Source organism: Pagrus major, chromosome 4, assembly GCF_040436345.1.
Source record: "Pagrus major chromosome 4, Pma_NU_1.0".
Lineage (NCBI taxonomy): Eukaryota > Metazoa > Chordata > Actinopteri > Spariformes > Sparidae > Pagrus > Pagrus major.
The window spans coordinates 797,429-811,255 of NC_133218.1; the positions used below are offsets into that span (position 1 = coordinate 797,429).

General features: G+C 39.3%; 1 protein-coding gene across 1 annotated transcript in view; it reads right to left on the reverse strand.

Moving 5' to 3' along the window:
• The window catches only part of LOC140995090 (ADAMTS-like protein 3), a 332,910-nt gene that overhangs the window by 61,483 nt on the left and 257,600 nt on the right, over positions 1–13,827 (reverse strand). The window contains exon 4 of the mRNA XM_073465011.1: positions 6,315–6,551. Coding sequence (XP_073321112.1) covers positions 6,315–6,551 — 237 coding nt within the window. The remainder of the gene's footprint in view (positions 1–6,314; positions 6,552–13,827) is intronic.

Here is a 13,827-nt window from a genome sequence, read left to right on the forward strand (position 1 = left end):
CTTTAAACTTTAAGGTTGTAATTTTAACATTCACATAAGCATTTACTATTTTCTGCCCTCCGTTTGAGTGTATGATACACCATTTAATGCAATTTTGTGGAATGAAGTGCCCCCTTCTGTTTATTCAACAGCAGTAGTGTGAGAGCAGTGTGACTGCTTCTCCTGCTGCAATTTTCCTTCTTACATTGTTGCCTCAGTCACTATTTGAACAGGAATATTTTGTTTTATCACTTTTTGGATGTTAAAAGCAAAATATAGTTGCTGTATGTTTGTTTTGATGTGAGTTGGTGGCTTGCAGTGCTAGCACTGTGACTAGCATTTTCTCTTTCTTGCAGTTGTGGCCTTACAGTTCTCATTTGATTTGTTTGTCATTTGTGCTGTTTCCTTTAACTTACTTTTGTTAACTTAACGCATATTTTTATTGGACGACTTTACAATTTTAGCTGTCTAGTTTTGAATAGGGGCATGGCATAAACCGATCATCTTTCTCCCACAGCAGCTCTATGTTAAAATTCAACTTGCATATAAAATGAAAAAAACACAAACAACAAAATAAAGAATGTAAATAATGTATAAACAGTTTATTGTGTTTTTTTTTTTTTCATTTTAGGTTACAGGATGCTTGTACACAGTCCTGAGCGATACAAAGTAGCATCCCATCATCATTGTGCTGGCAGTGTTTCCAAAATCCCCATGAGATGAAATTGTTACAAAGGTAGCAGCATATTTAATTCCAAACGCACTGCATGATTCAAAACAATGTATAATTAAACAATTAAAACAAATGATTTTGAATTGATTAATGGCAAGCTTTGTGAATGTTTCTCTTGTTGTTGCATCAACGATTATACTGACAGATCCATATGGTCATAGTTACAGTAATATTGTATGACTATGCAAAACTCTGAATTACAATTAACGACAAAATGTTTACATAATGCCAATGTTGTAACGCCCTGATAATCAAAACTTTTGCTGAGTTCCAGTGGTTAACCTTCTCACCTTGCTGCAGTGATGTACACAAACTGCAGTGCCCCATGACATCTCCGTAAGCTGTGGTTAAAGGTGCAATAAAAACGTCTGCCCACACTGTGATGCTGGGGTGGTGAAATGGACAACCAGAATGGGCAATTAAAACACAGCAGTTGCACATCACAACGGTTATTCTATAAAATCCTTTTTTAACATCTGCACATCTGGCATGAACCAGTGGTCCAGTATGGACATATAGTACAATTGTACTATATATATACAATTATGAATAGTGACACAATATAAAATGTAAAATAAAAATATTTGCTTCTCAGTATTGTCTCCTCTAAATTATTGTGTTAGTTAATTAATGTTGAAGTGGTGGAACAATGTAGGTGCGCTACAGAAAGGACCTCAAATCTTATATTGAATCCTTTGAATATGTTTTTAGCATTTTGTTGTACTTAAGAAATAATAAAGATTAAAACTTTTCCACAAAACAATAAAGTCATTAGTTATTCATTAGTACTATAATTTCTTGTAACTGAATAGTTTCTTTTCCAAGTATTTTTGCAAGAAAAGGTGGCTGACCAGCGATTGATTTAATTTACCACTGCTGTCACACGCACACATACAGACACACAGCCTGATGTAGATATGCTAAGGCTTGTCATGCTGAGTTACTGTGACAGGCTAACAAACAAGGTGACATACACACATAGACATACACAACACTGGTCTCTTCTTTACTCCTAGGAATTGTATGTGCTTCTCTTCTCCTTGTATACAGCTGGATTTCGTGCTGCTTTGTGCTGTAATATTAATACATACACATGCACTAGCAGAGGGATTGGCCTCATTCCGTCACTGACAAACTTCCTGCTACACAATCACAGCAACAGCACCCCATACTGCACTGTTACATCCTGGACAACACCATTTCTTCCATACCATGCCCAGTGCCATCATCCATCTCCCACTGATGATGTGAAGGACCTGTGTGAGTCTGGCCTGATTGTTTGTAGGGTATCAGTTTCATGATGCACCAAAAACTAAAATCTTTACTCAGGCAGATTCTGACACATTATTCAAACACTCAATCTAAGTTCAAATCAAGGGTAAGAGTGCGAGCCAAACAACCCTAGCCAAAATGGAGGGGAGTAACCTGAATAATGGATACGTGGGCACTGGCCCACAAAAAGGTTGAGAACCACTGCTCTATCAAAAGCAAGTGATGTCCTCGTTCCACCCCTGCCATTTTTCAGTTGACACAGACTCTGAATTATGAGTTTCTGGGAGCAGTTAGCTTCATGATTTATCACAATGATCCAAGAAATACGTCATTCTTAGAGTTGTTATTTCTGTAAGTCAATTTACAAAACTCATGTTGCTACTCTACACCGGTTGCCATTTTGGTGGCCATTTTTCTGTCACTATTTTTTACAGATGTTGGTGGCTCTACAGCTGAATAGGACACTGGTTATCCTATTCTTAATCCTGTTTAAACAGCTCTGGTTGGTGAGTTGTTTCTTCAACTGGTGGGAACAGACATCAATTGGCATAATACCAGATCCATATAAATCACTGAACAGAAGGTCTGCAACCACCAAAAAAGCTCTGGACTAATGTTCTTGCAACACTTCTGAATATCCAAATCTGCAAGGTAATGTAGCAACAACTTTAAAGTTCTTTACACTATTAGACAAACAGGATAAACTATGCCATACTTGATCTTAAATAGTATTGCTTTTTTGCTTTGCTGGATTTATAGGTTCCTCTTTGTTGCCTTTTTATCCTGTGCTCCTATGAAGTGAACTCTCCAGTACAGTACATGCTTGAAATGCCTCAATGATGCCACCAACTCTCTTGCTGTATCTGCATCTGCTCACCTGTCATAGCCGTTTACTCATACATTAGTGGATCATCTCAGCAGAGAACAGCGAAGTCAAACACTCTGACGCCTTAGGGTAAACAAGGCTTCATACTTAGAGAAAACAAGTCCCAGACACACAACGAAGCAAGGAAATAGACAGTGTTACATCAGTGGTGTGACATTAATACATGGGGTCAGTTTTGGTGGTTACTAAAGGAACAGCCTAGCCTAGCTTCACAGAAAGACTGTGAGGAGAAGGAAACTGCTAGCCTAGCTTAGTCAAAAAGTGTTAAAATACAATTCTTAACAACTTTGTCAATGTGTCAGTAGGCTACTGTTCTGTAACCTATTTTATTTGGGTAGCCTTTGGCAAAATACATGCAGGCCAATAACATAATGAAGATGACTCAAACTCAAACATAACCAATTTCACATTTTTATAGAAACCCATAGCCAGGGATATCTATGCAATGTCATGTTAATAGCATACTAGCTCATACAACGAATGGTGATCGTCGGAGAGTAAACATACTAGCAGACATGGATATATGAGGCGTCAGTCACCGACTGAGCTGACAGCTTTCTCTTTTTCTCTCTTTTTTTCAAATGCATAGACTACAATAGACTAGTCGCTTGTTTGCTAGACTAGAATATTATCGCCTCAGTAATGTCACTGCAGCAAATCTCTCAGCAAATAAATATGTTTAGACACCTCTGGAGTTTAGGATTTATCAGGATGATGGCTATTTTATTAACCTGGACTGTGTGTGTGACATTTTGGATGTTTAGAGGAACATTCATTAACATTAGATTCTGACTGATCCTGTCAGCCTGTCGAGAGATTTAAAATCACTGAAGTTAAGCAGATGTGCCTCATGCGTAAAAGTGCACAGCACTTACAGTTTGTGCTGCTGGAGGATTGCTGCTGGTAATGTAGGCTAATTTATATTTTTGTCATTAAAGATGTATTATTTCACCCACCAGTATCTTATCTGCTATTAATCATGTCAATTTCATGATCAAGCCATCTGCTGATTATCCTATGAATACAAGTATGAAACCCTTAAGTTATTTAACCCTGATGCAGTGAGTGGCTACTTATTTCTTAAATATCCATGTCAGAAGACATATCCTGTGGTTGTGGAAAAGATGTTACTCTGTTACAGAAGGGTCAAATTATTGGCCTGCATCAAGGAAAGAAAACAATTAAAGAGATTGCTGAAACTACTCAAATTGGGTTAAGAACTGTCCAACGCATTATTAAAACCTGGAAGGATAGTGGTGAACCATCATCTTCCAGGAAGAAATGTGGTCTTAAAAAAATCTTGAATGATCGTGATCGCAGATCACTTAACATTTGGTGAAATCAATGGTAAAAAATCAACAGAAGAACTCACAGCTATGCGTAGTAGTGATAGTAAGAGCATTTCCACACACACAATGTGTGGAGAACTCACAGGGTTGGGACTAAACAGCTGTGTAGCCTTAAGAAAACCACTTATCAGTGAGGCTAATCGGAAAAAAGGCTTCAATTTGCTAGGCAGCATAAAGATTGGACTGGAGCCATGGAAAAAGATCATGTGGACTAATGAGTCCAGATTTACCCTGTACCAGAGTGATGGGCGCATCAGGGTAAGAACAGAGGCCGGTGAAGTGATGCACCCAACATGCTTAGTGCCTACCATACAAGCCTGTGAGAGCAGGGTTATGATCTGGGGTTGCTTCAGTTGGTCAGGTCTTGGTTCAGCAACATTACGTGCCTAGAAAATGAGGTCAGCTGATTACCTGAATATACTGAACGACCAGGTTTTTCCATCAATGGATTTTTTTCTTCCTTGATGGCATGGGCATATTCCAAGATGTCAATGCCACGATTCATTGGGCTCAAATTGTGAAAGAGTGAGTCCTGTATACTCGTCACAGGAAATGCAAAGTGTTAGCACCACTGTCATTCATCAAAATTGCGTCTACAGAACAAAACTGTGGCATTTTCAGCATTTGTTGACTGTGGATCCATTTTAAATTTGTCAGGGAGTAGTTTTATACAGTCAGTGGGAGTAATGACCAAGAAGGAGCACTCTCAACTCTCTCAATGCTATAAGTTCAATGTGACTCCTGTTGTGCTGCAGCTCTGCTGCTGGCCCCACTGGTGCATGGAGCAGACACCTCCAGCAGTCTGAAATGAATAACATAAACAACATTGTTGGATTACATAAAATCTGTATGGGAGTGTCCTTACAGAGTCATTAAGGACATGTGTGAACTGAGTTTCAGAGTCCTCAGGGTCACTTGTGGGTCATTGACCCAACATTTCATGCGGGTTGCTAAGGCTAGGTGAGCCAAGCATTGTAGGTGGTTGATAAGTAATGTTGTAGGCCACCTCCTCTGTTCAAAGACGGTCGTTCCAGTTTGACATAGATGGATTCTTTTACTCCTCTTTCAAACCATCTGTCTTCTCTGGCCAAGATGTTTACATTGTTGTCCTCAAAGGAATGATTTTCTCCTTCAGATGTAAGTGGACAGCAGAGTCTTGTGCCATTCATTTAGAGAGGTTGTTTTGTCTCCCAATGTACAAATTTGTTCAGTTTGTTCCTGAGTTTCACAGATATTCCCACGACATAAGAAATGACGATGTTGTTACGTTTTTCCGTCTCTTCCTCTCTGTCTGCTCTCAGGGTCAGCACCCCACTTTATTTCTATGACATCTGCCACATTTGATAATTAGTCTTTGGAATTAGTAGCTGTAAGAATGGACCAAGCTCAGATCTCTTGCCTTGGGTCACACAGCATGTAAAGCCAATGAATGTAAGAAGGGTCTTTTTGATCATAATACATAACTATTGATTATATGTGCTCTTAGATAAGTACCTGCTCTCTAATATAAGCTTTAAAAGTATTCAATATGATTTAGGATGAGGTCTCAGATGTATTGTTTAAAAAAATAATACATTGATCAATAAAGGGTAAATTTAAAATCAAAATCTTGTGTCCACTTGGTAATAGTCTTCCATCTGGGTGGGCCGAGGTGCAGGCTCAGGGGTACAAGGGTGGCTGTGGCTCAGGAGGTAGAGCAGGTAATCCACTACCTGCAGGGTTGGCCATTCAATTCCCCTATCCTAGATATAATTTCAAAATCCATTTTGAAATTGTAAAGATGGTACAGGTTCACCTGCAGTTAAGTTAACTAGTCCCAAAGAAAAAATAGTCATTGTTGCTTTTTAGTTCTGGTTAAATTTCATATATGAACAGTGTTACACATTCCTCACAAGCACACAATATCCAATTATGAATAAAATATAAATAAAACCACTTGTAAAATATGAGCCTCTGCTCCTGGAAACGGGATGTCACAAAAGTACCCCAATATTTCCACCATTGTACCCCTTTTCACTCACACAGGTGATGGGATAAGTGATGCAGGTTTCTCATCATCAGGTAGATGACACTGATTTATAATACAGTCCCTTACCTGACACACTCCACTGATGCACATGTCAAAGTCATCTGCCCGGCATCGTGTCCCATCCAGCACCTTTGGGGCCAGTTCAACAGTGAGACCTCTCCCTTTAGCCTGGCACCGCAGTGCACAGGGTGCTGAGGGGTCATAAGGCACAGGGACCCATTCATAGGTGACACCCTGGTACTTGATGTCATTGTGGGCTGAACACTGCTGGGCCCGGAAATCATCTGACCCTGCTGGGCAGTCCTGAGAAGAGGAACAAGGGCAGAGCATTACACAACAATAATTCACTCTAAATCCTTTCCTTCATTTGCAATTTGACGGATGTTATGGAAGAGTATTGCTGCCACACTAGACGAAAAAACCAAAAGAGTATAATGTTATAACATGAACATTTTATTGTAGTAACGTGAAACGAATCACGTTAAAACGTGATTATTTGTATTGTCATAACATAACAGCCTTATCGTATCGTTACACAATTTGATTAAGTTCTTCTTCATGCTTGGATTGAGACATATTAAAGATGAATTATTTCACCCACCCACACCCCATCCCCTATTAATGAGAATGATAGTTCTTATGGCCTGGCCTTCCCGATCAGCGGACTGAGATTTGTGCATCACATCAGGCACACAGAGACGCACCACAGCCAGCTCCTCCAGTTAAACATAGCAATTTGCTCATATACAATGAAACAGGGTGGTTGTCATCTTTATTGATTATTAATCACTATCAAAGTCAAACTCCATGTAGAAAGATAGGACTGTCAGTAGCTCTGCTGGGTAGCTTGTATCCACGGTGCCTCCAGCTGATCAACGAGAAATGACGCTATCTCCAGAGGGAGGAGGATTGATTCTCTCCTCTGTACAGCCCCATGCATTTCAATCAGGAGAGACTCGTCATTTTTTGAGTAAACATGAAGATTTATTGCCATGTGTACAAAAGAGAATGACAAAGTCTTTGGCGGGTAGACTCCATCAGGATGAAGTAATATTTGGGGAGGTGATGAAGCTGTGCGTAGAATAGGAAACCTCCAAAGAAAAGTAAAGAATAGAAAAGAATGACGGGACAGAATTTTAGTTGACTGATATTTTGAATATCAATACTTTCCTTACCGCAGGGACATAAGAAGCATAACAGTATTAGATAGAGAAATGCATTGTTGTATGTATTGCTGGGAAGAAAGATGTAAATATTATGATCTGCCTCCCGGAATAGAATGCATAGAACTTAATGCTTATGACATGAACAGCATGATTAAAAGTTGGCGAGGACCCAACTGAATAAGAGGTCATATGACCAAACAACAAAAAAGGACAATTCATGACAGGACAGGGAAGGTGGCCAGTATGGAGCTAAATCAGGGTCAAATGTTTTGTACTTGAAAAAGTAAAATTTGAAACTGAAATTTCAAGTTTTGATCTTGAATTTTGAAAAATACATCAACGTATTCAAAATAAAAATAAATGTACAAAAAGTTTTTTCAGGTTAAAAATAATTATGATCAACTCTGGTAATTCTTTTGAATAAATCATTTATTTTCATTTTTCACTTTCATATGTTTTGATATTTGGGATCCTATTTCTTTCAGTTGCATGTTTTATCTTTTCAGATTCAGATCTTAGTTTTTTTACAGTTTCAAATCTTTTTTTCAGTTTCAGATCTTTCTTTTTCAGTTTCAGACTTTTGACCCTGATCTAGCGTGGGGGGCGTGGCATCAACTGAGAGGGGTGTGGCATCATGACAGACAGCTTAACCAAAAGGCTACAGACCTTCCCCTATCATGTTGCCTTCAGGGAACGTAGGATCTAAAACGATTCGGCTACGCCACATGATTGGCAGTGAAAAAACTGCTGTCAGTGACAAACTTCCATTTGCACACCATGCACGAATATCCTGCACGGCTGAAACTGTTTTGATTTCCAAGGCTGTTTAGATGTGAGATGTGGAAGCTGTTTTAGACAGTACTGAGGACCAATTGTAGTACAGGAGCGACAAAATCACGCCAGATTGTGCACAGACACCCACACTTTAAGTACTGAAATGTCCGATTTCCACGTAGCACTGTGAATGCCTCGCAGTGTCCGCTGGCAATGGCGTCTGGTTCTGCTGGCTCACCTGCTGGACCCAGCACACAGGTGAGAAAAGTAAGGTTGGGAAATCGTGATAAATATCAAAATGAGACGTCGTTTTGTAACAACATACAATGTTTCTGACATCTTTTAAGTGGTGAATTGTCAAAGCTAGAGGTTAAGCATAGGGCTAACGTTAGCATCGAGTGGCTGCTAACGCAGTAGTAGGTAGTAACGTTAGCCTATGTACTGCGTGAAAAACAGATAATGCTGTTAATTTGAATAAAGGTAGTGCTGTTTTGTGGTTGCAGGAATGCATGGGGTGCTGAAAAAAACACAAAACGACCTCTCATTTTGATATTTATCACGATTTCCCAACCTTACTTTTCTCACCTGTGTGCTGGGTCCAGTGCTACTTGTCGGACATTTCAGTACTTAAAGTGTGGGTGTCTGTGCACAATCTGGCGTGATTTTGTCGCTCCTGTACTACAATTGGTCCTCAGTACTGTCTAAAACAGCTTCCACATCTCACATCTAAACAGCCTTGGAAATTAAAACAGTTTTAGCCGTGCAGGATATTCGTGCATGGTGTGCAAATGGAAGTTTGTCACTGACAGCAGTTTTTTCACTGCCAATCATGTGGCGTAGCCGAATTGTTTTAGATCCTACGTTCTCTGAAGGCAACATGATAGGGGAAGGTCTGTAGCCTTTTGGTTAAGCTGTCTGTCATGATGCCACACCCCTCTCAGTTGATGCCACGCTAGATCAGGGTCAAAAGTCTGAAACTGAAAAAGAGATTTGAAACTGAAAAAAAAACTAAGATCTGAATCTGAAAAGATAAAACATGCAACTGAAAGAAATAGGATCCCAAATATCAAAACATATGAAAGTGAAAAATGAAAATAAATGATTTATTCAAAAGAATTACCAGAGTTGATCATAATTATTTTTAACCTGAAAAAACTTTTTGCACATTTATTTTTATTTTGAATACGTTGATGTATTTTTCAAAATTCAAGATCAAAACTTGAAATTTCAGTTTCAAATTTTACTTTTTCAAGTACAAAACATTTGACCCTGATTTAGCTCCATAGGCCAGCGACTTCAACCACTGCCCTTGAAAGAACCCCCCCAAACCCCATGGATTCAGCGGAGCAGAGTGGCTTTGTGATATCATGTATGCGCTTTAAGTTTTCCAACTGGAAGGGAAGCTCTCATTTCAATGGAGTCCAGCGTGATGCAGAGAAACTCCAGGTAAGTGTCGGGACCTGTGTTTTTTTTTTTTGTCTGACGGGGAGATGTAGAGAGCCTGAAAACAGTGTTTCAATTAGCCAGGGACGAGCCTGAGCTGTCATGAGGGGGATTTATGAGTAGGAAATTGTCCAGCAGTTGAAGCAAGGAAGGGATCCTAACTCTGTTTAACAGAATCCAGCAGAGTACTGTAGTGGGAGACTACTTTTCTGATCTTTCCAATTAATGCACTATCTGACTCTGAAAATCCGCTCAAGGTTGAAGTCCAAAAAATCAAAGGCGAAGCAGCAGGTCCTCAGTCCAAAAGGTGTTTATTCCCAAAAACAGAAAATATACATCCGTGAGCTACCCCGGGGCAATTGAGATCTCTCGCCGATTCTCCACATTTTATACCCGTGGTCCAGGGTCCCCACGCCCCTATGGACCATCCTTTTACCTTTATGATCATCCTGGGTTTGTCACTTATTATTCTCATTCTTGGATGTGCTCTTAAGAACCTACAAATGTCTTACTCAGGCCCCTTCTGTGGCCTTGGGTGAGCTGTGGCAGCACCTGTTGCTCATTTAAAATGGTGCATCAAACATTGGTCTTTTATCAGCCTCAAGCTCAATTAAAGCACAGTTGGGACTGCAAGGGATATTCCAAAATCTAATCACATGCATGATCATGACCCAGTTTCTCATTTGCCACTACAGTACCTCCGAAACTTGGTTGCATATGGACGGGCTGCTCCTGACCCGAAAAGTCTGGTGCGCTGCGAAATAGTATTTTGAATCCCACTTAATGCCGAAGAGATTTTACTGGGATGGGTTGATGTAAACGATTTGATAGCATCGGTGATGTCTGACTTGGAAAGCCGCACAACCTGGCCTGTTGGCTTTATTAATTTAATGACATTATCAACGGTGACGTAGTGAGAAAGAGAAGGGCTCACATGAAATGAGGTTATTAACGCTTGAGAAGGCCAGAGTGTGGCGCGGACATATAGAAAATTAATCATTCTTCCCCGAGCTTTTCCTTCTGGCTACACCAGTTGGGCTTGTGGGAAATACCGGGAAGGAGAAGACTGAATGAACCGATACGTACCCTTTAGGTGACCTCTTTGTCTAATAACTGACAACAGTATTGGGATCTTTCACTGCGGACTGTAGATTTATGCTGTGTATGTAGCTGCAGGGGAGGACCATGACTCGAAATCCTTGAAAAAGGCCAGTGAGGAGATGATCGAGAAACGCAGAATCAGGTGAGAAGATGCTTCTGCTGCTAGGCAGTTAACATTCATTGGTTTAGAGGGATGATTGTTTAGAATGTTTTTTGAACTGCGACAGCTCTCCTCTCGGGGGTTCTGGGGTGTAATGGTGCACCGGGGGCAGACTGACCGGGGATGGGCATCTTGCAGTGGCTGCAGATGTGGAGAAAATGCAGTTGTGGTATGTGCAAACGTTTACGTTTAAATTATTGCTGTTGGGAATTGATGGTAGGGCAGGTGTGGTTATTAGAAATTAATAATTATTGATAATAATTATTAATATTAATAAAATAAAAAAATAATAAAATTAATTTTTTAATTGTTAAAAACGGGGCACCACCCTGGAATCAGGGACCAATAACCAGACCAAAATTAGTCTCAAAGAAGGGTTCACTTTAAATGTAAATATTTGTAAAATATTTACAATTAAAGGAACAGTGAAGGAAATGAATCCGAGCACTGACCATCACAACCAATAAATGCCACAAAACATATGCACAAAATAATCACAGAAAACTGCTATGTACAATATAATAGACTTTATTATTGTTAGCAAATTGATTAAATCAATAATACTTTCAATAAACAAAAATCAATCACTCAACCAAAGCAGCTAAACTATGAAACTAAACTAAGACAAACTCAAGCACAAATAACAAACAAGCATGGATGTGTGTGTGTGTGTGTGTGTGTGTGTGTGTGTGTGTGTGTCGGAGAGACAAAGAAAGAAGAGTCAAGATGGCGGTTGTAGTCAAAGAAACAAGATGGCGGAGAGCCAAAATGGCGGTCACGCTCTCTTGAAAAGAATCATGGTGGTAGAAAGATAAATAAATGAAAAATAAGTAAATAAATAAATAAATGAGTATATCTATATATATATATTTATACACACACAGATACATATACATGTATGTAAAGGTCTAAATGTGTATACTAAATCAAGATAAAATGAAAAGATAGATAAATCTTCAGTTCAGCTCATCATTCCAGCCATCTACTTCAATATAATTTTTCTCAAGGAAATTACAGAAAACCTTCCAGATTTTCCAAAACTTGTCAAGCTTATTTTTCGCGGTGTAGCTTATCTTTTCCAAGGCCAAGTAGAAAGACATCCCTGTTAACCATTGCGAAGTAGTACAAGGTTTATCCCTTTTCCATGAACAGGCTATACATATTTTAGCTTCCAGAAAACAAATATTGAGTAAGGATTTTTCATTTTTGGAGGTCACAAAGTTGTCCGGGTAAATATTCAGTAAACATAATTTTGGTTTGAGAGGTACTTCTTTTTCAATGATTCGACTGGCCAGGTTCGATACTTTTCCCCAAAAAGAGAGTATCAGAGGGCATTCCCACATGCAACGGAATAAAGAACCTTTTTGTTGCTTACATTTAATGCAAGTATCTGGGATATTTGGGTTAAAAAGGTGCAGCTTACTTGGGGTTATATACTGTCTGCTTATCCATTTGTATTGTAGTAATTTAGAGTTTGTATTCACCGTTTGAGTTTGAGCTGTTAAACAAGCTCTCGTCCATTCTTCCTCTGTTAGATTTTCTTGCACACCGGATCTCCATGATTGTAATATGTTTTGTGATGATTCTTTGGATTTACTTACAAACAAATTATAAAGAAAGGACACCTGCCCCTTGGAGTCTGAAAATCTCATCGAAAAGTCTTCAAGAGTAGACAGTCGGGGAAGTTTCAACCTATTGCATTGCCTAGCCAGTACGAAACTTCTCAATTGAAGACATTTAAAGAAGTGTTTTGAGGGTATTCCATACGTGGCCTTAAGTTCTTCGAAAGACATGAAAGTATGATTGTCTTTAAAGAGGTCAGCTATTTTAGCTACACCTCGAGATGCCCAAATTTTAAACCCACCATCTGCTCTTCCAGGCTGAAACTCATCATTACCAAAGATAGGAGAAAACTGTGATAACCTGGAAGTCTCTCCCAGGTATTCCAAAGCCCTGTGCCAAATCATTACTGTATTTTTGAGGAAGGGGTTTTTGGTCTGTTTGATTAATTTGTTTTTGTTGGCTGAATATATATACAAATTCAAAGGGATATTAATTGAGTGAGATTCTATTGAAACCCAAGCTGGGGGATGATCCTTCACAAAATAAAATATTCCTGCTCTGATTTGAGCTGCCCAGTAATACCACATAAGATTTGGTAGCTGTAATCCACCTCTATCATATGGTAGATATAACAATGTGAGCCTGAGCCTGGGACGCCTGTTGTTCCAAATGAAGGAGGAGAAGAGCCTTTCAAGTGACCGGAAGAAAGAAAGTGGGGGAGCAAGAGGAATAGATTGGAAAAGATACAAATACTTAGGTAAAATTGACATTTTCAAAACATTGATGCGCCCCATCATAGATAAAGGTAATCTTGTCCACCTGTGTATGAGCTCTGTAACTCTATCTGTTAAGGCATTGTAGTTCATTGGAACAATTTTGTCAATGGTAGGAGTGATCTTCACACAAAGCCTTTCAATGAAACCAGAAAAGGAGTATGAATTGGAGGGTTGGGTCTCTCATTTTCATTCATAAATAATATTACTGATTTGGTGCTATTTATTTTGTAACCTGCAAAGACCCCAAAAGTGTTTGTGAGAGAAAGTAAAGTAGGTAGAGTCTGTTTCAAATTAGAACAAAACAGAATTACATCATCTGCATATAAAGCTATGCGATGTTCAACATCTCCTATCTTTATTCCATTCAGGTTGGTGTTTTTTCGAATCGTCATAGCAAGTGGCTCGATAGCAAGGGTAAATAACAGGGGCGACAGGGGGCAACCCTGTCTTGTCCCCCGGTGCAGTTCAAAAGGTGTTGAAAATAACCCATTTGTTAAAACTACAGCCTGTGGAGTAGCATAGAGAAGTCGAATCCAGCCAAGAAATTTCCCCCCTATACCAAACCTTTGCAGAGTCTCAAATAAATACAGCCACTC